Source organism: Nesoenas mayeri (genome assembly GCF_963082525.1).
Source record: "Nesoenas mayeri genome assembly, chromosome: 8".
In the NCBI taxonomy this organism is placed as follows: Eukaryota; Metazoa; Chordata; class Aves; order Columbiformes; family Columbidae; genus Nesoenas; species Nesoenas mayeri.
This window is the reverse complement of record NC_137554.1, coordinates 31,286,782-31,311,801: the sequence shown is the minus strand read 5'-3', so window position 1 is coordinate 31,311,801 and position 25,020 is coordinate 31,286,782. Positions and strand designations below refer to the sequence as shown.

General features: G+C 48.4%; 1 protein-coding gene across 1 annotated transcript in view; it reads right to left on the bottom strand.

Moving 5' to 3' along the window:
- ST3GAL3 (ST3 beta-galactoside alpha-2,3-sialyltransferase 3) overlaps window positions 1-17,418 on the bottom strand; it is a gene marked incomplete at its 3' end in the record, with an annotated part of 185,172 nt that extends 167,754 nt beyond the window's left edge. Inside the window, exons 1-2 of the mRNA XM_080348404.1 lie at window positions 17,267-17,418; window positions 12,220-12,364 (exon numbers count right to left, since the gene is read on the bottom strand). Of these exons, the coding sequence (XP_080204530.1) occupies window positions 12,220-12,334 (115 nt within the window). The 5' untranslated portion in view covers window positions 12,335-12,364; window positions 17,267-17,418. The remainder of the gene's footprint in view (window positions 1-12,219; window positions 12,365-17,266) is intronic.
- Window positions 17,419-25,020: the final 7,602 nt, after the last annotated feature.

Genomic DNA, 25,020 nt, shown 5'->3' with positions numbered 1-25,020 from the left:
CCCTATCACGTTATCTATCTAGTCTTTACAAAGATTAGAGCATTTAACAACAACAAAGATCAGAGAACCAAGCAAAATAAATTAATTCCTCAGGTTAGGGAGGGAAACAAAAATCACAGTATCCCATTTCACATCAAGCATGACACACAATGTGTGTTTTAAAAGAAAAATAATGTTTCTTTTATAGACAGACAAGCTTAACAAGAAAAAAAAAGAACCATTCACGCAGGAAGAGGTAATAGAGACACGATATTATATAGAGCTATATTATTAATAGATATATTAATATATATATTAATTATTATATTAATTATTATATTAATAGGGACACTATATTATATAGAGCTCTCAGGGAGAGAGATTTGACGGTAAATATCTCACGTCTACTAAACACTTCCACATAAGTGTGAATGACTCTTCAAATCCAGCGGGTCCACAACACAAGCAGCAAAGCTGGTTGCAGAGTAAATTGCCTTACAGGTTTTGTCTGGTGCTTCCAGGCAAACAATGGAAAAATTCAGAATTAATCATATAGATATCAAATATTTTTTATAAACAGGTCCTTGAAGAAACACACCATCACAAGGTTAGTTAACACCATGAACAAGGACGAGGATAAAGACAGCTGCTCATGGGGTAATTACAGTCCTGCAAAGGCACAAACACATATGCAACTGCTGAGCAAGGTGCACTTATACCAGTGCAGCGTTATGTCAAAAACAGCAATTAATACACAACAGCCAAGAGGGGTTTTTTAAGCTTTTGGCTGTACTGTAAAATCTAAACTTACCTATGGGAATGACCTATTAGAGAGCAGTGTAGGGGAAAGGGACCTGGGGGGTCCTGGTGGACAGCAGGATGACCATGAGCCAGCACTGGGCCCTTGTGGCCAGGAAGGCCAATGGCATCCTGGGGTGTATTAGAAGGGGGTGGTCAGTAGGTCAGAGAGGTTCTCCTGCCCCTCTGCTCTGCCCTGGTGAGACCACATCTAGAGTATTGTGTCCAGTTCTGGGCCCCTCAGTCCCAGCAGGTCCAGCGCAGGGCAACAAAGATGATTAAGGGAGTGGAGCATCTCCCTTATGAAGAAAGGCTGAGGGAGCTGGGTCTCTTAGTTTGGAGAAGAGGAGACTAAGGGGGGACCTTATTCATGTCTATAAGTATATAAAAGGTGAGTGCCATGAGGATGGAGCCAGGCTCTTCTTGGTGGCAAACAATGATAGGACAAGGGGCAATGGGATCAAGCTGGAACATAAGAGGTCCCACTTAAATTTGAGAAGAAACTTCTCCTCAGTGAGGGTGGCAGAGCCTGGCCCAGGCTGCCCAGGGGGTTGTGGAGTCTCCTTCTCTGCAGACATTCCAACCTGCCTGGACACCTTCCTGTGTAACCTCATCTGGGTGTTCCTGCTCCATGGGGGGGATTGGACTAGATGATCTTCTGAGGTCCCTTCCAATCCCAAACATACTGTGATACTGTGAAAATAAATCAAAGTAGCCATAACTTCCTTAAAGTCTGCAGACAAATTTCCTAGTTCTTTTTCATGCTACAATTACAAAGTTTACGAGAAATGAGCCAACTTCCCAATACCAAGTTTTTGGGTTTTCACCTAACGGTTCCTCTCACTTCTCAATCGCCATTTTCTGAAGTGACACTGTTAATCACAAGAAGGATTTCTGCATCTAGGCTCTATCAGAACAGCAGCAAATCACTGGACAACAGCAGATTTCTCTAGTTCCTCATCTATCCTTTGAAGCAGGAAACATGATTTGTGTAGGAGAGTTTATGAGCTATTTTTAATTCTTCTTTTAAAAAGTTTTAGGAACTACATCAAGAAACTTAAAGCATTCAAAGGTCAGGAAGCACCAGCCTAAAGACAGTCCCTTCATAACATGATACGGTCTCTATTCCTAGAAGCGCAAACTATTTCTCAAATGGTACAATATGCTCTAAATATTAAACTAACTTTGTGGGAAACAAAATATGCAGCAAGCAGATGTAAGATATTATACAGTACTGAAGCTTTCATTTTGTAATGCAAATAATACCTATTGTTCAACACACAAAATTTTATTTCAAAAACTTAGAAGTATTCAAACTACATCTGAAGAATCCTTAAATATGAGGCAAATTTAGAAAACTCAATCAGAAGTAACACACCTTTTCACTAGAATTCAATTTGCAGCCTTTACATTGTATTAACTTGGGCTTCTGCTTCTAATGAAGTACTAGACCCAAACACAAAAGCTCTGGACTCAATTATTTAGAAATTAATGTTATAATGAATCATATTTAAAAATAATAAGAGTCTTCCAGCAATCAGGTAAAGCCCTTCCAAACAGAGATTACAGCAACAGCGCTAACAGAAAAAAGCGGCGTTACTGATTTCCTAGTACTATAATGAGGAACTGCCTATGGTCTATTTGGAACCTGCTAGAATTTGTGTGGGGCAAGTCTCAAAAGGCAGAAAAGTCTAAATTTGCATTAATTAGATTTCTAATTATACATGGAGCATTAGTGATTGCCATGGTTAAAACTGCCCAAACTGTTCCATTATTCTCCTCTTTTTAAAAGCTCCATTTTTCATCCTTCGAGCAGAAATTCTAGAAGCTTAGTCTATGCCTAAACATATCTTTAAGTTTAAATAAAAGAGAACTCTATGTTTGAGCATGGAGAGCAAAATTAAGCTTGTCCATTGTAAAAAAATACTACCTTTAAAAAGAAAAAGGTGGTTGCAGTATTAATGCAGTTGGAAAGTACGGTGCTCTTGATGTGGTGAATCTGAGGCTGAAAAGCCCCAAACCAGCATTCACAACTGTCCAGGTTGGACACTCACTTCTTAAGGCACTTCCACAGATGCACCTTTGGCAAATTCTAGCAGCAATGTACAGAAACCACATCACAGCCTAATTACAGCACCCACATCAAGCTGCCAGCACTGCCCATGCAGAACATCACCAGTTTTGCTATTATTGACACAGTACTCTCAAATACTGCTGGTTTTTTACAAATATCAGCAGATGATCTCTGCCCCAAGCAAGCAAATTCAGCATATTACTGCTTTCCTAACCCGGGCAGATGTAGAGTGTGTCATTACAGGACAGCGAGCCTCATTTGGCCAACTGGACACGAGATCAAGAACCTTGAGACCTTTATTCTATTCATAGCTCTGCCCTCAAGCTGCTGTGTGACACAGAATAACTTCACTTTGCTGTGCCTCAGCCTCCCCTGCCTTCCTGAAATGAGTCTATTTCAATTAGCACCCTTCATCCTAAGAAATATGTCTCAGTATATTTTTTTGCTTAGGGTCTCTAGACACAATCACAGCTGAAAAGCAATATTTATATAGTATTAAAGCTATTCTGAGGGTGATTAGTTTCTAGCAAACATAAACAGATGCAATCGCACTTAGGAGTTATTAACTTTGTCAATGTTTATTTAGAGTAAGTCTTCATATGTAGGAAGCTATCAACTACTTAGCTAATGGGAAAACGCAACTCTTATTGATATATGTGCCATCTCATTTTCACTACATACACAGCATACATGCACCTGTTTGTAGTGTTGTGGACAAAGATATATTCTGAATATTCACACTCACTGTAGCTACAACAGATACCAGTTTAACTTCTCTGTAGTTACACTGTTTTAACTCTTTTTGTTCCAGGAGCTATTAAGGGTCATACTTGCTGCACTGTTGCAGTTCAGATGAACCTCACATTTAATCCATGTCCCTAACACTGAAATCCACAGGATAACAGCTGCAAAAAATTACATGCTGTAACAGGGACTGAGTTAAAGGAGGAGGGATCTTGACATCATCTGAAAAACATTAAAGACAAGCAACATACATGTTTATAAGCTCTTAAACATGGAGCTAACTTTAACACATTCTGATTTTTCTTTTTTTTGGAACAGAGCAAGAAATGTTAAATTCTGAACCTCATATATATGTGTGAATGATTGTCTAGGCATTCGGTTATTGAAAATACCAAGAACCAGTTAAACATCCCGTAATTTCTGTACCTGACTATTAATAGAATTGTGGCTCTATCCCCACACACTATTACTTCCTCAAGAAAGCAATGCATGCAAAAGCAGTATAATCATGTGGTGCCACGAAGGAGTAACCACTTGAAATCAGCTCTCTCAGGTTCAAACATCTATTCAGGATATGCACAGTACAAATCACTTTTTGCTTGACGCCTGGGCGCACAATTACCTTCCTTCTGAAGTGTAGAAGAGATACATAATTCATACAGAGCTATGTCTCACGACCCAATTGTACTTGTCCTTGCAAGTCATACCCAGGTTCAGCTGTTTTATTGCCTCAGCCTGACACTGTGATGTAAACCCAGGCTGCAATGAGAAAAAATGAGATGTTAGAGCAACAAAAGCACCAAAAAGGTTGGCAGAACATAATCTAGGAAAAATCTGCTCTGCAAAACATCCCTAAGTGTGACAGACAGAGTCGGAATCAGTACTAAGGTCACAGCAGCAATAGCTGTCCATCCAAAGATAAATCATATATTACCTCCTTTATGCCAGAAGTTATTGCCCCAACAACATCAGCAGAACTGACATGAAGCAGAATGGAAATGGGCATGAAAGGTGCCCAAAGCCAGTCTACCTGCATTGAAGTCGATGGAGAAAGTCCACGTGATCTATTCTATCAAACAAATGTGTGGTGGGTCTTCCATTAAGGCTGGTGGTATCTGAAGGCACAACAGCCAGAGCTGCAGAGGGGTGCGCTTTGTGCACCAAGGGGACGCACAGTGACAAGAGGGAGGGAAGGCAGAGACCCGCTCACCTCTCCCTAGCGCGGGTGAGACTGTCCGCACAGGGAGGTATTGTTTCCAGCTGAAGTCGCTGCTAAGGGGTTCGCAGTCAGCTGCCATGAATAAAGGCTTTCACCTCAGAAAGCACTCAGCTGCAGAGCAATCGCTGAGACAGGTAAAGTGCTTTCACTGCATTGTACCTTCCAGAATACACAAAGCTGCTGACTCTGACCTCTGAAAAACCTGTACCGGAGGATGCAGCTTTAGCTGCATGTACAACACCGAGTGCTGCCCCTTATGAACACTATCCCAATCTGCTTATCCAAAGTCATAGGAACACATCCTTCCCAACCTTGGGGGCACAGGGAGAAAGTGCTCAAATGCTTAGCAAGTGAAACACCAAGTCAAGGTCAACTGAGCAAAGCAAATAAAACCACATATTGTTTTAAACTGGGCAAGTTCCTATATTGTACCCATCCAGACAAACAGAAAGAGGGGAAATACAAAGGATTGAAAGGGGACTCAAACAGCAACAAGGCTGATGTTGTCAAGAGAAGCAAGAGCACCTGACTATTTTAAGATGCAAAACTAAGGCCCAGCTGTAGGGAGGATGCAGAAGTAGTCTTGCACCTTGCTTTTCTACCTTGCTGAAAAGTGAACATCACCTCAGAACTAAAACAGTAACCCAGGGCTGAAAAAGCAAAAATGAAGATGAATACAAATACAGCATTACAGCCAGTCTCGAAGCCATAAAGTCATTAGGGTGCTACGCTCTTGATGTCCTTCACTAAACCTGCCCCTATAGGTTACTAAAGTCTGAAGAGGGTTCAGGAAGTTTGCCTCCTCTGAAGAAATCCAAAGGATAAGGCAACATTATGCCTGGTCCCTCAATAGCTCTGTCATTCATCATTTCTCCTTGCCCCAGCAGTTTTATCGTGCACTGCCAACATCACAGCAGCATTAGAAATTCCTGGGGAGACAGCAGGGTCCCTACAACAGCCAGGTTGTGACACAACGCTGGGTATTTTCATTAAATATGGAGTAATAGGTCGGAAAAAGACAAAGCGCTTTCATTCCCCTATTTCTTTGGCCTACCTTGCGAAGTGCTGCCCTTTAAAATAAAGAGAGGCACTTGTGATTTTGGTTTTTTTTTTCCAACTCTTTCACAGACTTTAAAATTACGATTCATATTGACTGAGTAGACTGTTTATTCCTCTGCTGGAAAGGGCAGGCAGTTCTGCATCAAACAGCCAGAGCAAGGGGCATCAGGAACACTCACATCTGTCTCCAGCCAAGCGAAAAGCAGCTGGCACAGTTACAGCTGTGAAAGGTACCGCTACAGCTCAATGTCCTGAGTTGCAGGAGTTTAAGTTTAGCCATGGTTCTTATTCTGGCCGGTTAACAGGGAGCATGAAGTAACTTGAACAGCAGCAACAACTTCTGGGCACTAAAGCCATTTTTTCTGTTCTACATAGATAAGAGAATCATGCGCCATGCTTATTAAACTAAAGTTTTCAGTTTCAAGTGAAACATTTCAGCTGAACGGGAGAATTCTTAGGAAAGTTATGCTACTTTACCAGGCAACTGTTGGTTTAACTCCTATTTTTACATCTTTGTTTCTAATATACACTGCCGCCTTGATAACATTACTTATTTTTAACATTTCAAAAAGCATCACTGTGACCCTCAAATCCCTAAATCATCAGAAAAGTAGCAAGGAGATTCCTTAAATCTGTAGCTGTATCCGTGTTATGAGAACTTTCCAGACATTTTTCTCAATTTTGCTGCAATAAGTACAGCACCAACCCAGATTACAGAACAGCTGAGTAGATTAACCAAACCTTGAAGTTACTAATAACTCAAACAATAATCTGCCTCAATGCTGCTCCCAGCCTCTACAAAGTAAAAAGGCAACTGTTCAAGGAAATTTATACTGCTGGATACTACTGTCCAAAACACCTAATGCCCACAAGGTTAAAGTATCTCAGGCTTTTCAGCCTGGGGAGCAGCAGCAACAGCAATAAAGTCCACTGTAGAGAACACACACAGCCCCGAAGGCTCAGACCACAGATAGATACAGAACTGAAATGGTTACCATCACCACTTGTTTGCCACCACTCACCACAGGGCCACGAGTGCCTTTGTAATTCTACAGTAAAAAGGATACGCTCCCTCACCCACCTAACTGTAAATCCAGCCAGCTTAGCTCAAACCCCTTTCATCAGAGATTTCTGCTCCCAATGCCAAGTCAGGCTGGTCTGGAGGTGTGATTTTTCATAGGAGCAACCCTGCATTTCCTCCTGCGGGCAGAGGCAAGGAGGACAGTAACTCCTAGAGATGAGGGTCTGAACACAGAACCATGACGTGCCTCCCTCCGCAAAGGGGACAAGCTTGTCTCTGTGGCCTAGTTGCTCACACACCGAATGAATGTCTTCTCACTTGTTTTTCATTAAACAACAGAACGGAAAGAAGTCAGATGTCAGTGTATGCAAGATCAGATCCCTTAATGCAGAACAAATGACACCCTCAGTAACTCAAGATACAACGGTTGTACACACATCACCACACGTACCGCGAGGCTTTAGCCACAGGAGGAACAGCTCCAAACCCTTGTAAAAGATCCGTTTCTACAGTACATTTTTAATCCCTAATGCAATAAATGACAAAAATATTTCACTTTGAAAGAAAGAAATCTGTATTTATATTAAAGGTTTGATTGCTTTTGATTAATTTAGCCTTTTTTTGCTGCGAGACTAGTTTCCATGGAAATGCAAGCAGACGAAAAACCTGAAACCAGAAGTGAGTCAGTTTTGCCTATTTATGTCTCCTGGTTTCCACAGAAACAGACATTAAAAAAAATAAATAAAAAGGATAGGGGTCCTGAAATACCTACAGAAAATCTCTTCCCAGTGTCTTATCTCTTTGGCTGCCTCTCCATAATTAGAGGTGAAAATAACACAGAGCAACAGATGACAGAGTAGTGACTCGATTTCTTTATGGAGACATCAACAGAACATACCTGGAGATACTTTAAAAGCCACATTCAAAGCGATAAGCTCGACATCTATAGCTACAAATTGTATTAACTCAGGTTTTGGCAAAAGTAACTGAAGTAGAGTATATATTTCTTTAAATTAATTCAATGCTAATGCAGATAGAAACACAACAGAGAACAGGGAAATAGTGTCACACTGCCCTTGTCCCAAGTATATCTCAATACTTTGATAGGAGGGAAGGAAAAAAACAAGTGGTGGTGGGAAAGCCGCCTTGGGTGAATGAGTCCATTATTTCCATAGCCAGGACATTTTTTAATGGAATCATTCTTTCCTTAAGTAACAAACATCAGTATTAAATTTTAACATTACTATATTCTGTCCTTCAGTTATGGGTAAAACTACATTCCTCCAAGCTGATAAAGCAAATCTACGAAGTGCTGCCAGCAAGACTCCATCTCCCATCATACGCCTCAAAGATAATGGGGCACCTTCCCGTGTGCTGTACAGACAACAGCTTCCTTCCTCCTCAGAGCCAAATGCACCAGGGAAGAAGGTGGAAGGGACAGGACAGGGAGTTGTTAGGAAAAAGGCTACAGTGCATATCTCAGACCTTCAAAACCTGCTCCTATCACTACCATTACCATGCAGGAATTCTCTGACAACTCAGTGTCCAGAAACACAATGAACAGACATACAACTCCCTGATGCTACAAGATCCTTCTTCAATGTACAGGTCAGCTAAAGCCGATACCAAATTTCTTATTTCCTTGTTTGTCTCCCAAATCACACGATCAGTTGTAAATGCTCAGCACACCTCCATGCAACTCAACACTCTTAACCCGAGGGCTGCTGCATCTGTCACTATTGCCAGCCTGGGAAGAATGCGCAAGGACTGTGTGCAGCTCTTAGCGCTGTTATCAGAAGCTGAAGCTGCATTACAGAAATCAAGAGAGAAAAACAGAAAATGAAAGCTTACCTCTGTCCTAAACACTGCTCATATACTCCCAAAAATCACCAGAACTCAAAGGCTCTCCTGCATTCGCACAGTATTACACACCGCTTTTCTGCACTTTGCTCCTGCTGTGGGCACTAAGGATATATTGCCACCGACCTGAGACAAGGCTGGGGAAGAGCAGCCAGCCATGATACTCACTAAAAGGATGAGAGTGGAGCAGTCACTGGAGGTTTGTCTTGCATGGAAGAAGCAGCTGAACTCAATTCGACCTTAATTAGTTCACATTAGCTGAATTCAATCTATTATTGTCACAGGAAAGATAAGCCTTAGAGAATTAATTATTTCCTGTTCTCCTTTGTATTTTGGCACCGGTGTAGAGCCACCGAGTAAGGAGAACATTTTCTCAGAATTCACTAAGGCATCACTCAAGGAGGACAGATTTAAAGTTCAATGGAGATTGTAAAAGAAACACTGATGGGTATCTTTCAGTCTATTCAGTTTAGCCTCCTTTCTTGTAAGTGTCAAGTGCAAACAAACAAACTACTTCAACTATTCATTTACTTTAGCAGCTAAATACCCAAACCTGAGGTCTCAGGTGACTAAATGCCTTACAGAGTTACCATTCACATTCACCCATAACAACAGCACACACAGGCATTTTCTAAAACATTACGTGAACAAATCAGATGAGAAGCAAGTAAGCGGATCAGGTATTTTTCACCATACTCTACGGCAACTTTGTTTGTGTCTGGTATTAAATACAGGTGTCAAGTTTACTAAAACCAATCTGAAGAGATTGCAATGGTGCTGGATGTCAGGATCAGCTTAGTTTCATGCCTCCTTTAGCATAAAGAGCAGAACAGCGGAAAGATGAATGTGGCTGCTGAAGCTGGCAAGTCACTATTACAGAGAATAAAGACACACTGCTCACAAAAAAAAGGAGATAAAATAATTTAGCAAGATGCCAACTCACACAAAAGATCTTAGATTATTAAGCACCCCAAAATTAACACATCTAACATTAGCATTATCGTTCCAGTCTTAAGGAAACTCACAAGGTCACACACCAAACTGTAATTCAGGAAATAAAACCACTAAGCACCACCTGCCCTGTGCACTGAACTAAGCAAGGCTCTCCTGCAGAAAATAGAAAGAATAATTGCACCATTATACGTTGTATCATATTACACATGCTCAAGGAAGCCTAATCGTGGTTAAATGAGCAACTTCTATTCTGTCATTTGTTAACTTCCAAACAGTTATTTATAGAAGCTTCACATTAACCCTTCATATCAGGTTTCCCAATAGAGGCTTCTACATTTGTATTTTAAACCTATGTAAGTTCTTCAGGTGTAAAATTACATGAGAAATAAACCACTTTTGATACACGCAAAAGCCTGAAGATCAACCGAAAAGTGGTACCACCTTAACTGTTTTCAAAAGTAATCACACCAAATTTTGTCCTCTTGCACTAGACCATTGTTTCCATTAGTATTTCACAGAGCTTCATCTGGTGTTTAAGACATGACCCATAAAACTGTCTAGAAGAAACAGCGGTACAGCCTATATCAGTTGTGACAATTGATAAAGATCAATGAGCTAAATGTTCAAACCAGCGTCATTGCTTTGTACATCTTCAAGAAGCTTAATGCATGTACTGCAACTTTCAAGGAGAAAGAACATATTTCACACACAATATCAGAAAAAAAAGGAAGCATACACCTAACAAAAAGTCTGCCACATCACCTCAGGGTGCTCCTGTCAGAACATCTCAGGTACCCAAAAGCAGCCAGTAAGCTCAACAGAAATTAACTAGACTGCAACTTACAAGTAACTTCCAGGTAAAAGTGCTCTATTTATAGAAATTCACAATGTTTGTATACAGATTCGCAACACTGTATCACAAGGCACAGTTACCACTAAACCCTTCAGAGACCGACAAGGTGGTGTAAAATAACAAACGACACACAAAACTAAAGGTGCAAAGTCCAAAGAGGCGAAACCTGAAGAAATTTAGAATCCACCCCAGCACATAAACACAAAGCTTCCCCTTCACATTTAACAAAGTTCACATACAAGTTGGGGCATGAAGGGTTTTTTTTTGCAGGCCTTGGGAAGTCTCAACAAAATTTCTGGTGGTATGAAGGAAATAATGGATGGCACGTGGTATAATTTCATAACAGATCATCATGTGGTAGCAGATACGGCAAAACTGCTCTTTTAACTACATTCTGTGCTTGTTTTCACGTAGAAAGGATTTTCTATACCTCATCAACAAAAGTGGTAGTTTTCAGAAGGTCACAATCAAAACTTTAGACTCCCTCTCTGAAGTACAAACCTGAAGAAACAAGCCCTGCTCAGAAAGACACTATGCACCTCCTTTTACAAATTCAGTCTTCCGATACCTGTTCTAGTACACCTTAGCAGTCAAAAATCACTGCATCAGTGCAAAGGTCATATCCAAGTCATCATCTGTCACCATGCACAACTTCTTAGATCACCTAACAACAGATACAGAGCGTATAGAGGAAGAAAAATATTAAGTTTAATAAGCTTTACAGTAGAAACCCCCAGCAGCATGTACAGAAACAGAATACAGCGAAGATGGAATCTGCCCAATGGCTTTTTGTCGGACAGAAGAACAACTCTTCTGGATCAGCGTTTCTCAGCCATTGATCCAGGGAGGAACGGTTGGCTATGAGACATCTGAGACGGCCCAGGGAACAGCTGCACAGAAGGCTGGCTTGTGTTTTGGGTGGGAGGGGGAGTGGAGGGTATTGTTTTATATCTTCAATACATAATTCTCACATGCAAGCAAGAAAGCAATCAACACAAGCAAAAATAAAAGCAGTAACTGAGCAAGCAAACCTCAGCTTATTTTATATCTCATCGCAACTCAACCCCCCTATGGCATTACCACACAGTACAATCCTCAGATTGTATTCAATGAGGTCAGACATCTCTTTGGACTTAAAAAGGTTGAGAAACATCGTTTTAGATGACAGATAGTTGGCAGATAATAACAGGGAAGACAAACTGAAGATGAGGATTTCTGAAGGACAAAGTAAGATGATGAGATAACCAGCCTATATGATCACAGAAATAAATTAAAATCTGTCAGAGAAAAAAAAACCCTTGTCTTGGATATTTTTAAATGTACAGAAAGATTCAGGGAACAAAAGCCTCAGCATGCAAACTCTTTATTTTGAGAACTATGAACCATAAACTAACACACAATATTCTAAGGACTGAAGTCTCTAATTCTAGATTTATAGAGCGTGAACCTGCTTTTGTACCCAGTAATAAAAGTAAAGCCATAAAGAGCATTAGGTAATCACAAATTCAACCCCTTTGGTATACTAAAAGCTCCAGCATTTGATTATGCTTAATCACATCCCTCTAATACTACTAAATCAGAGTCACCTCAGTACTATCACAACTATTTAACAGACATTCTAGGGAGCCCCGAAACAGTTACACGGTGCTCATACTTACTTGAATCCTCCCATCTGAGAAGGTGCAACTTCCAAGCAGAATAGTACAGAAATCCCAGTACCAGAAAGAGGCAGAGGGCTAGCAGCAGGTTACGCATAAACACCAACAGTCCCATCTTCACATCAAATCTGCTCTTCTACATGACCTGAGAAATAAAAACATGTTGACGATGGAGCCACCTTCTCCGACAGTCAACCTTCCAAAACAGGCAGTCCAATACCCACAGCAACGCAGAGATCCAAACCCGTGCTCTCCACAATGTAAAACACACCAATTACCCAAACGGCATCAGCGAAATAAGAACCACCACTGTCTTTTTCTTTTGTCGCACGGCTAAATGCCATTCCGGAGGGCACCGCAACTGTGACAGGGCAGCACCCAGCGCCCTGTCCGCACTCCCGCCCCAGAACACTTCAGATAATCGGTCCCAGAACCGCCGCAGCCGAGGAGGCCCCGGCGAGCACCGCGGTCCTCCCGAGCACAGCGAAGCCCAGACGCGTCACAATGCAAACACAGCGCCCGGGGGCTCCCGAGGCTGTCCCAGGGACGGCGGGGCCCGCGGGAGCGCGTCAGCCGGCCGGGGCAGCGCAGGACCCGGCGGCAGCCCCGGGCACGCCACGGCGAGATGCGCTGCCCTGAAAGGGGGACCGGCGCCGGGGAAGCGGGGCCCGCCCGGCCCGAGCACAACGGCGGCTGGCCGGCAGCTGCCAACGGCCGGCTGGAAGCTGGATTCGAACGGGCTCCGCCGCCGCCGCCGAGAGGGTAGCAGGCGCGGGCCAGGCATCCCGCCGCCGCCACGCCTGTCCCCGCCGGAGCCTGCCCTGCCCGATCCCCTCCCGCCCCCTCCGGCCCTCCTCACCCAGCCGCTGCCGGCCCTGGGCGTTCGGCCGCCGGCTGCGGCCCCCGGGCGCGGGGCTGCGGGCGCCGCCATGCCGGGCGCGGCGCAGCGGGACCGGCCGCCGCGGCACTGGGGGGCACAGCGGCCGCCAATAGGGCGCCGGGGCGGGTCGCCGCTCTGCCGACCCGCCCGCATAGCGGCCGCCGCCGGCCAATGGGGCGGCGCGGGGGGTTGAGCCCGCAGCCTATCGCGGGAGGCGCCCGCAGCCAATGGCGGGCGGGCGGCAAGGGGGTCGCCGCCGGAGGGGCGCTGCGGCAGGGCGGTGGCGCGCATGCGCGGAACCCCGTCGGCCGCCCCCTCTCCAAATCACTGCACAGCACTGCTCCAATCACAGCACCGCGCTGATACCCATCTCCGCACCGTTCTGATCCCCCTTCCCATCCCTGCGCCGCACTGCCCTCTTCCACCACTGTACCGCACCCTCCCTCTTCCAGTGGCTGCAGGGCACTACTCTGCACTTCCCCAATCCCCGCCCGGCGTTGCTTCTCCATCAAATCCCTGCACCGCTTCCAGGTCACTCGGTGACACCTCCAAGTCACTGCAGGGCCTTCAAGCCACTCCTTCCTCCAGGCCTGGCACTGCAGGACCCCTCGAAGCACTGCACCACCTGTCAAGCTCCGCATTGTCTCATTGCTCCAGTCACTACACTGCACCTTCTTGCAGCTGAGACATCCCCAAATCTTGCAGTCACTGCAGCCACAACACAGTACCACACCTCCCTCCTATCCAGAGGGTGCAACCCAACAGTGCCACTGCATTGCCTAGCCTTTAGTCACTGCATTGCAGTGCACTGCATCTCCCTTCAATTGCTGCACTGCCCAGCCTCCAAGCACTGCTCAGAACAACCTCTAAGCCCTGCACTACTCTGCCCAGACTGCCCTACAGCCACTACAGAGAGCAGCCCAGCCCTGTCCTGCTTCCAGTCACTGCACCACACTGCACCTAGCCATGCTGCACAGTCCAGTTTAGCACCCAATCACTGCCCTGGGTCACTGCCTTCACACTGTCCTCCAATTTCTGCAGATCTTCACACCACTGCGTACCAAACAAGGTCTTGCCCAGGCACTGCACGACACTGCACCACCTCTCTGGGCTTCCCAGTGCTGCACAGCCTCCACCACTGGACAACACCAGGCTGCAAGGACCACATCAGCTGCCCTCCCACAGCACAGCTCACATCACACAGCCAGCACCACTTCCACACAGTTCCTGTTACTTTATGGTCTCCCCATTCTCACTGCACAGCTGCCCCATGGTCACCTGCAGTGGTGGAGGCAGCCTGCACCTCACCCATCCCACGGCATTGCCCTCCTTGCTGCTGGCCCCATAGAGTTGCTGGGTATTCTTAAAGCTTGTCTAGCACAGAGCAAGTGAGAAACACAAGTATACAGCAGCACAGGGAAGGAATGATAAAGAGAGAGACCATTAGACATGGGAGGAAAAGTCATCTGAAAGGAAAGAAACTGTAAGGAATAAACCTGCATCTTTTGGGCGGCAAAGCAGCTGAATTATTTCCTGTTTCCACTTTCCATGAATCACTGATAACACAAGGAAAACAAAAAGCCACGTGAGTATGAGGGAAATTAAGTAGGATCATATGCAGTATGGTGTCAGCTCCCACTGCAGGCAAGCCCTGGAGCAGATGCTGACCGGCACACACTGCCTCGGGATGGCACAGGGCTTGTTGAGCACTGCCCAGCATACTCCCCGGTGCTCAGCAGGAGGCAGAGCCCACACAGGGTACAGGGAGAGCTGGTGTGGGCTCACACAGCCCCACTTTCACAGCCAGAGGCCCCATTTTGTGATCAGCACAAGTAAAGACAGTGCGAGCTAGCTGCGAGTGTGGCACCCACACAGCTGGGCTTGCAGACCTGCTAAGCTCCTCCATGGAGACGTGTCTCACTAACATTCCATTAGGTTTTTTGGTTGCTAACAACAACTTCTGGATGGAGCACAGAAGATGAACAGACTCACAACAACATGCAGGTGTCACTGGCACCAGTATCCCCCCAGGGAGGTGTGTGGAGAGGGACTGTGACCACATCCCTACAGCCCTGTCCATCGGCAGGTCTGCCCCTCACCGCTGCCCACACCAACCCACAGCCCCCCAGGGCTGACCTGCTCAGGACACTGGTCGCTTTCACCCGTTACAGGCAGATCCCTTCCCTCTGGCGAGCAAACAGCCAAGGCCAGGCTGGGCAGCCTCAGCCACTGGGCTCATTTCTTCCAATAACCCCACCAACTCCTTAGTCACATCTGGCTGGAGTGTAGTTTTGCTTTACGCCTGCTCCTCTCTTTCCTTCTTCAATCCCTCCAGCCGCATAAGCTGGGTATTTTCTGCCTGCCTCGACCCCCCATGCCCTGGCGATGCGGAGCTGCATGTGACACCTGTCACTGCCATGCCACATCTCTGACCAGCCTCAAACCTCACCTAAACTGCCTCAACCCTACCGCTTACACGCTCTGAGTTAAAACCCCACAGGCTGCAGGCACAGTGGGTGATCTGATTCTGATGATGAGATAAGCAGGGACCTACAGCACAAAGCCAGATAGCGACAAGGCTCGGGCTTGCTCCTGAGCCTACGATTGTCACTCAGGAAACTCTACCCTGCATTATCAGTTGTCAGAGTGCTGGAAAGAGCCCAGCACGGAGTCACGCTTCTTGCCAGCCTGGAAAAAACTCAGGAGGCGAGTGCCATGCATCTATGGAAATCAGGTACCAGCTGCTGGCAGCTGTCTAACGGCCACGAGATGAATCAAGGCAATGATTAGTGGAGTGATTTAGTTCGAGTAGCAGGGCTTTAGTCTGAACATGTTCCTACTTAGCTTACACATTTCATTCGCAGGCAGATGTCAAGCTGGATGTTGCTAGGAGATCGACAGCAGGGGAATAATTAAGTCTGATTAAATCCTATCATATTGCCATGTCGCTTTCCAGAATGCTCTGGAGCTTTTCAAAGCCAAACTGACCAAATGAAAGGGCAAGAGCTGCAGCCCATCCCACTCAACAAAACCCACTTAGGGCCGACCTGCTGAGCCCGTGTGTCTGCGGAGCATTTCCCACAGCAATGCTGGCCATGAGCAGAGAGGGAAGAAAAAGGGTGGGGGGCCTGGTAGAGGCCACAGCTGGTGGCTGCATTAGCAGGTAATGCAGGACAGTTGGGGCTGGTCACTACCCAGACCAGGCGGTGAGGGCTCCGACACCCCACATCAGCCCTGCATGCTGCTTGGGGCACTCACGTTAGACAAGATGCAATCTGGTGCCCTTGGCACATATAGCACATCTGGGGCAAAGCCGTGCAAAGGGGGCACACGCTGGTTCAGCTGCTCAGGTCCCCAGCGGGCCTTTGGCACATGGGGGTGACCATCGGCAAAGCCTCCTCCTTCCCTTCCTCTGGAAGGAGCCCAGCTGGGACATGCCAAAATTGCTCTGCAAACACACCTGCACGTGGTGCTGAGCACCACAAGGCGTTCCTGCTAAAATGATGCCTGCTTGCTTTTTTCTTTCTTGGTGGCTGAGCTGCGCATTATATGGGGTGACACGTAAAGGTAAATTACAGCTACAGGTTCTTTTCCCATCAATAAATAAAGTTATGCTGTAACTGTCTGCATCAGCTGCCAAACACACACACACACACGTCAGCCTCCGGGCTTCCTCTGTAGCAAGACTGCTAATCTAATTTTGACTCTCTGCCCTATAAAAATTCTCATTCAAATACTCACACCATAATCCTTGCCCCCAAATTACATGTCATCAAATCAGACCTGATACTAATGAATGTAGTATTTTGTTATTAATTAAATACCACAGCAAAGATCTCTTTCCTGTAATGGCTAGCTAGAGATTACCTCTGCTGAGGCACAAGCTTGGGAAATGCAATCTGGGCTGTAACACGCTCGAATTTTGGCTTTATCTCTGTGGCTAAACTTGTTTTATCTTACACACTCATTACGTATCATTCTTAAACACAGGCTCTGAGCTCCAAGTATGATCAGCGGAAAGCACTTTACATTTCCGGTGCTCTGGCTACTCTAAGAACAGAAATGTTTTAAACACCATCCTCAGCAGTCCCACACAAAACAAGCCGAACTTGGCTGAAAAATTCTGCCTCCCTCCAGATGTTTCCAACAGCAAAGAGTCACACTTACCGCTCCGGGCACAGATGAACACCTTGAGCCTGCCTGAACGGCTCCCGAGCGCTGCCCCACCAGACCGCGTTCCCCAGGGTCTTCCTCAGCTGAAATGATCTGACGGTCTCGCCTGACACGCGGCTGTACAAGTGCGAGCAGCCGGCCAGCGCGTCACTCAGCGGTTCATCTCCTTGCATTAATTCCAATATGCTGTGTTTGCTTCATGCATATTTTCCAGGAAAGGAGGTAGGCTTGATTTGAAGACAAGCATTGGAGACTCCCACCTTTCTGGGTCTGTTTCTGGAGTCCCTCACCCTCACGTTCAGAAGAGCATCCCACAGCCCTGCGTCTGGCTTCAGATTGCAGACATACCATTTTGTTCTGCCTTCTGCTTGATTAAAGAGCCTTTCAGAGCCTGGCATTTTTGTGACACTACACATATGCTGCAAGCAAACCCCCTCTCATCCATCTTCATCTGATAAGCTAAATATACTGAGTCGCCTAATTCTCTTACTGCCAGGCTTTTCCTCCCACACTCAAGCCATTTTTTTGTATTTCTACTCTACACAGGCTCTCTGATTTCCCTGAATCCTTTTTAAGATGTAGAATCCCACAATGAGCCCCCCTAATGCTTTGAGACAGGGACTGAATCTGCCTTTTCCTATTCTGTCTCAAAGGACTGCATGGGTCCTTTTTAGTATAATATCACAGTAACCATTCAGGTAGGATTGTCCCATTTAATTTCCAGATCTGTTGCTGGCTGGGTTAGAGCCGCCTGGGGTGGCCAGTGCCTGTCTCAGCTGCACATCCAAGACCCTGACACATGGAGCTGGGTGAGGGATGACACTTACACTCCTGCACACCTCCCTCACTTGATCCCTGTCCTGGCTTCATGGATGTCACAGCTGCCTCTCCAGCAGTGTCCAGAGCAGCCTGCAAAGGTGGGCTCGCACTTGCAGTGAGCACACAGCAGGGCACAATGCTGCAGGTCCTCAGGTGGCCCAGAGACCATCTGCAGGCAGGGTCTGGTGGGATTTCCCTTCAGCTGGGCAGCCAGCACCTCCTTTTCCCAGCATGTCACCACAGGTGCACGTCACCCTTCCCGGGCTGGACGCAGACCCCACCACAGGGGACAGAGGTGCAACCTTTTTGGGGGTTTAGGAACCTGAGCCTGGCAGGTGAGAGCAAGGTTTGCTGAACCCTGGTGAGGTCTCTGGGAGCAGACGTCCCGGCTCTTGGTGACTGTGCTGTGCAATAAAGGAAAACGCAGGATTGAGTGGTGCTGGCTGTATTCTGGCTGTTTTAGCTGTGATGTTGGGGAAATATTTTGCAATGCCTCTTAACATTTCACCCAACCTGCTTTCAGTGACACAGTCACTGAGGAATCTGGTGCACTGTGTAATTACTAGGCTGCACACTGTGAAAACAGCTTCTCACAAATAATAAACTGGGTGGAGTTTCCATCTCAATTCTGCCCCTTAAAGAAACCAGCTCAAATACTCCTTGTATATATGCCATTCAAAGGGTTTCTTTCTCCCCAGCAGCCCCTCAGTGAAGGACACCTGAGACTTGGGAGTGAAATGGGGAAAGGTTTCTAGCCCATGTCCCACCATCAAATATCACAGGTGCTTCCTCGCACCAGTGCTGTGGGAGCCTGGAAGGAGCCCAGCTCCAGCCGTGCCCATGCTGCCTCTCTGGAGCCGGGAACACACAACCGGATTGCTGCCCTTGCATTTCTGAGACGACTGCTGAATAAACCTGACTTTCAGGGATGGTTAGAGCCGCAATGGCCATGAAGCCTGACGGGCTGGCTGCCTCTCCCCAGAGCAGACACGTGCGTGCCACAGGCCCAGGTAATACCGCAAACAATATTTTGATAACATAATCATGCGTTCTCCAAACACGCGTTAATTTTTAACAAATACTTGGCTGCCAGGAGGCCAGTGTAATTCAAAGAGCAAAGCGGTGTGCAAAGAAATAGCAGAAACACCCAGACTGCTGCCGGGGAGGTGGCAGCAGAGCTCAGGGCATCCTGGGGCTGCGTTGCACAGCACGGACCTCGTAGGGGAAACTCCTCCCTGGGCAAAAGGAAAGGTCCGGCTAGTAAGAGCAGGAGCATCCATACAGCACACTTTGGCTTTTCCACTACCGTCAACAATGACATAGGAATTTAATTAAAAGTATATATTATAAAGAATTAATAAGGCTCACGATAGAGTAACAGTTACATGCATTAACAGATACGTTTTGAGGTCTGCCAGTGAGCCAAGTATTAATGGCGAGACATCAACAACACGGAGTGTACCTAGACCCCCAGTGACCGTTTCCTGATCCAGTGCCATTTAATAGTTTTTAAAATCAATTGTCTAGATGGCAAGATGAAGGCTTACACTGCTGGCTGATAAAATACTGAACAGGATGTTAGCTCCTACAGCACGAGCAGAACAGCCTCATAAAACAAGCACAACCCAACACACAGTAATGGGCTGTGAAGCAGGGTGCGTGGGTACAGAGAGGACACACGATTCCAGGAAAGTGGGGGGAGTATTAAGGCAAAAAGGCCAAAAAAAGAGGAGAAGGTCTCCTCCCTGATCCGGGAGCAGAGCTCTGCTATGGGCAGCACATCAGCCTGACAGAGGGATGTGCAGGGTCTGAAGGTGCAGAGCTGAAAATGGAAGAACTCAAGCCTGAAACTAAGTATATTTCTTCACAAGGACAGCCTTCCTCAGCATGCAGCCTTTACAAACAAGATTAGATGGTCTTGAGTTTTTGATCCTTTCTTCTATGATGCTTTCCTGAGTCTCAGGCCTCACAGAAAAGAAAAGCTCCTCAGCTGAAGAGGCTCCCCGTTTCTGTGACAGCAAGTGACTGTGTGCAAGCATGTTGCTGCCCACAGCACTGTCTGCTCAGATACCTCCATCCTGTTCCTTCACAAGCCAGGAAACACCTTTAAGCTCAAGAGCCAGGGAGATCTGAAAGATTCACGAATCTGCTTCCTCAAGAGCAATGAAGCTGTGCAAGCCCAGAAGGAGGAGGATGGAGGTATCCAGCACCTGCAGCTGCTCCCAGCAAGCCCACAGCCACAGCGCACGGGCAGCGCAGCCTTTTCTGGGGGCACGGTTGTGGCTCCAGCCCCTGGCACACCGCGGCCATGAGCGGCCTTGTCAGAGCCCACACTCCTCCCATCGCACCGGGCAGCTGAGGCTGGAGAAGCATCCTGTGGTCTGGATGCGGAGTGAGCCTGTCATCTCTCCCTCATCAGCACAGCCAGGCCTAAAAATATCCCGGGAGTGGGCCGATGGCAGATGTGCTACAGTCTCCGTTACGCAGATGGAAATGGCTGGTCCCTGCCAGAGCGCCCGGGGCAGCGCCAGCTCCTCTGCCCTGCAGCACCATGGGGCACTGGGATCCTGCGCTGGGCCTCGGTAATCCCCACAGCAGAGTGCCAGGGACAGCGCTTGGCACAGAGCGTCCTGGCTGCGGCTGTCCCGGCCAGGGGACACAGGCAGCTCCAGAGGGATCGTCCCTCCTGGGTGCATGGGACCGAGCAGGGCGCTGCTCTGGAGCCCTAACAATGACAAAACAGGGTGCTGCCCGGGCACCCCTTGCACCCCGCAGCCAAACTGACAGCACTGTGGGTGCAAGTGCAGCAGGACAGGGAGCTGGAGGGCAAGTCGGGGAGCAGCAGCAAGGCAGGCTCAGCCCTCAGGAAAAGCCAGAGAAGCAGAAGAGCTCGGCTGAGTTTGCAGCCTGTTTGGGAAGAGGGCTGGCCTTGTGCCCTGCAACACGCAGGCAAAGGGCAAAGCTGTCAACTCCTCCCCCGCCATCCCTTCCTGGCCTAAATACACGGGGCCTGACAGCAAGCAGGGCTGCTGACGCTGAGCCTCGGGCAACCCTCCACCCCATAAACCTGACTGAGTGGGAAAAGGAGCAGAAATGCTCCTGGAAGAGCCAGGAGGGAGGCATCAGCTCTTGTAGGAATGGCTTACAGGATAAGAACACAAATCCAGCCCCAAGCGGAGACTCAGGCTCTTACACAGACCCATTGGGGATTCTAGCAGGTCTGGGCAGGAGGGAGGACTGCTTTGGGAAGGCAAGCACAGCCCTATCAGAGCTGCCCAACACATGGGGACCAGTTCAACTTGTCCCCAGGCTGGCATCCCACCACCCAAGCACTGCCAGGAGAGCTGCTGCCCAGCGTGAGCCATGGTCGGGGCAGAGCACACCCTGGCAGGGTCAATGCTGGCCCCACAGCACTGCCTTTGCAACAGGCTAGAGGCTTCTCCAGGGTCCAGCTCTGCACATGGAGTAGGTGCCCAGGATCACGAGGGGCTGACAAGCTCCCACACTGTGCTGACCTTGCACCTCAATGCCATCAGCAGCTGTGTGGTCCCTCAGCAACCATCTCCTCTCTCTTGCTCCAGAGCTGGTCAGCAAAATACCTCCCCGCCCTCCTCCCAAAATGACAGCACACAGGGCACAAGACATCCCACAACCCCCCCAAATGCATAAGCTACTCACGTGCCTTCAGGTTATATTTCACATGCTTTTAGCCACTAGACCCAAAGCACCTTCTGCATTCACTGCTGCTGTGCACGACTGAGCTGGGGTTCATGCAGCACATCACACGTGGGCCCTCTGCCAGCCCCTGAGCGGCTGCAGGGACTGTGGAGGCAGAAGGCTCAGGGCAGCAGTGCCCACTGCTGTAGCATCCCTCCTGCCAGCATGCAGACACGTCTCCAGCAACCTCCTCTGGCCTCCAAGGTACCAGCCCAGCTGCCCATTGCAGCCAACACCATCACCACTAATGCCAGGCACTGACATGTGCACCCAGCCCACAGGCAGCGTGACTGCTCCCTGCCCTAAGCCACAAGCCTCACCCCTCCATCTGGACATGCCCTGGTGCTGTGCTGTCCAAGACGAACCACCAGCTGCTCCAGCCAACCCACATTGATTTCAGCCCAGCCCAGCTAGTGTCCCCAAGATGTCACAAGAATCATGACCCCAAACCCAAAGTGTCACCTACTCACCCCCATCCTGTGCCGTGATTTCATCACAGCCCAGGCCAGCAAGACAACCCCCCTGGCACAGCCAAACCTCTCCTGGGCAGGTGACCCAGGGCCAAGGCCACACTACCTGGCTGGCACCTCCCAGAGGGACACGCTCCAGGCACAGACCCCTTACCTCTTCCTGCACCCTTGGCAGCTCCCCTAGCCCTGCACAGAGCCATCCCCAGGGAGCACAGCCCTGAGCAATCTCACCTGCTTCTCCTGGGGCTGCGGGACACGTTGTGCTGGGAGAGGGGGGAGACTGAGACATGGGACAAGGCCCAGCTGCGGCCACGGATCCTTCCCGGGGAAAGGAAAAGTCCCCCCAGCAGGTACCAGGCACCTCCCCAGAAGGGCTGCACAAAGGCTCTTCTGTCCAGCAGCTCCTGGAGGAAGGACTGAGGTGCCCCAGCCTGCCCGGAGAAGGGGTGGGAACCAGCCGTAGGAGGCAAGGACAGTCCAGCCCACAGGGATTGCCCCCACAGCCTGGCCCTGCACCGCTCACTGGGAACCACCGCTGAAGCCTCAGCTCCGGCACTGCAGGACTGGAGGCTCCTCGTGTGCACTCCGCACAGCTGGGCAAGGGAATGATCCAGGTCCCCAAGCGCTACCCCCACCAATAGACAGAGGCTGAGGGACGCAGGCAAGCAGGAGGGACCCTGTGCAGCTGCCTCAAGCAGCGTGGTCCTGGGCAGCAGTGCGGGAGCCGGGCTCCGGGCAAAGACCCCCAGCACATTGGTGCCAGAGAGATGGCACATGCAGCCCACAAATGCAGGGCATTGGGGCGGGGAAGACCCCACTATGCTGGGACTCCTTAAGCACAGCTTGTCTGTGCTCAGCTGGAGAAGGCGAGGAGCGAGAAGCCCTTTCTCGAGCTGGCTCATCAGGTGCTGACGTGCCTGGCTCCGGGCCCGGCAGCTCGGAGCCACGCAGCTCCCATGAACGCTGTCTTTCTTCTCCCTGCGGCGCAGCCCTTGGCAGCCCCTCAGCCGCTCCAGCTAGGGAGGGAGAAGAGCCAAGCTCTGTTTTTCTGTCCCTTTCCCCTTGCCAGGCTCTGTACAGCACTGAGGGCCCAAGTTGGGGCCTCCCCACTGAGGACAGCGCTGCAGATCCAAGAGGAACCGTCACCTCCGGACAGTGAGAGAGAGCAGGGCTGGCCCCAGCCCCGCTGCAAGGGTGGCTGAGGGTACAAACAGGACACCCCATGTTACACCCCCGACATGCAAGAGAGAAAAGCAGAATTAGAGCATTAACTCCCCTGCCAGTCCCCGTGGACACCAGCTGCTAAATGGTGTTTGGAAACATCTTTCCAGCTGGAAACAGGAAAGCCAGAGATGGCTCGGTACAGACTCTTCTCTCGCTGCCAACACAACTGCTCCCTTCATCCTGCCCCAGCTTGGCTGGGCCTGGACAAGCAAAATCCGCATCCCTCCAGCAGAGCCAAGCAGCCGGGGCAGCTCCTGACTGCAGGCAAACAGCTCCAGCCAGATGGGCTGCTAAGCCCCTCAGCATAGCTGCTCCTCTTCACCAATTTCCTTGCTCCCAGCAGATCAGTCCTGGAACTCCAGTACCAACAGCACATCAGCACCACGCACCACTCCAATTTTGCACGGAACTGGCTGCAAGTTAACAGCTTTCTCCAAACATACAACCTGCAGCTGGTCAGCACCCATCACCCACACTAAAGGCCCCATGTGCTGCACCCAGGACGCTGGGTCACTTCTTTTAATTACTTGTGGCTATCAGTAACGAAGTTTGACTTAAACCCTGTTGTGAGGATAGGCACAAAAATTAACCCAAAAGGTGCAGAGATACTGTATTCAAGAGAAGCAGCAGCACTTCAGGAAATGAAAGGGTCCAAGCATATTAACTAACATCAACTCACATTCACAAACAACTAATTCCCCCACCTGCATCTTCTCTGGAGGACCATGGATACAACACACCCCGTCTCCCTAAATTTAGGAAGACTGTGGACTTGATTCATTATACCTCTTGAAGTAGCTTGCTTTGGTCTACACCATGATTGTATGTAACATCTCAGTGTGGTCACAGGTCACCTGGATGTGAGGCTGGCTGCTACAAACTTTTGAGCTGTGAAGACAGGTTTCTCCTAACTCCATGTGGAGGACTTCAGCCTGGGTATGAAAACATCCCAGCACACCAGCCACCCACTTGCCTATAGCCCCCGAGGAGCCAGGAGCATGGCTAAAGATGAGAGCATCCCAGTTCCTGGGGCGTTGGATCCTCTCAAAATGCCTCACGTACCCAGCGTAGGTCCCTTATGTTGCGACTCTCCAGGACTTGCTCCCCCGGCTGAGATGGAAGGGTGCAGACAGCAGGCCTGTTTCCCTTCTCTCTTGCACTGTGTACTGCAGGTGTTCACAGCTCACTAGAACCATTCATCACAGTGAAAACTTCTTCTTAAAATGCAGTATTACAGGCCAAGGACACCTCTTTCCAGGCTCTCCTACCTTCACTCGGTTTTGTCTAGAAATTAACTAATATACTATACCATTTTAATCTTTTTCTAGTACCATCCCACACATTCCCCTCGTTTGCTAGGTGCTGTCAGAGCAGTTTTGACTTCAGCGTTGTCAAATTACTCATGCTGCAGCAAGGAGGTTGTGGCAACGTTTCTGCATGGATCTGCCACAGGTTCCTCAAAAGACAGCAATCAGGTGTTTCCCATTCCTCTCTACACCATTCTGGTGAGGTTAAAGG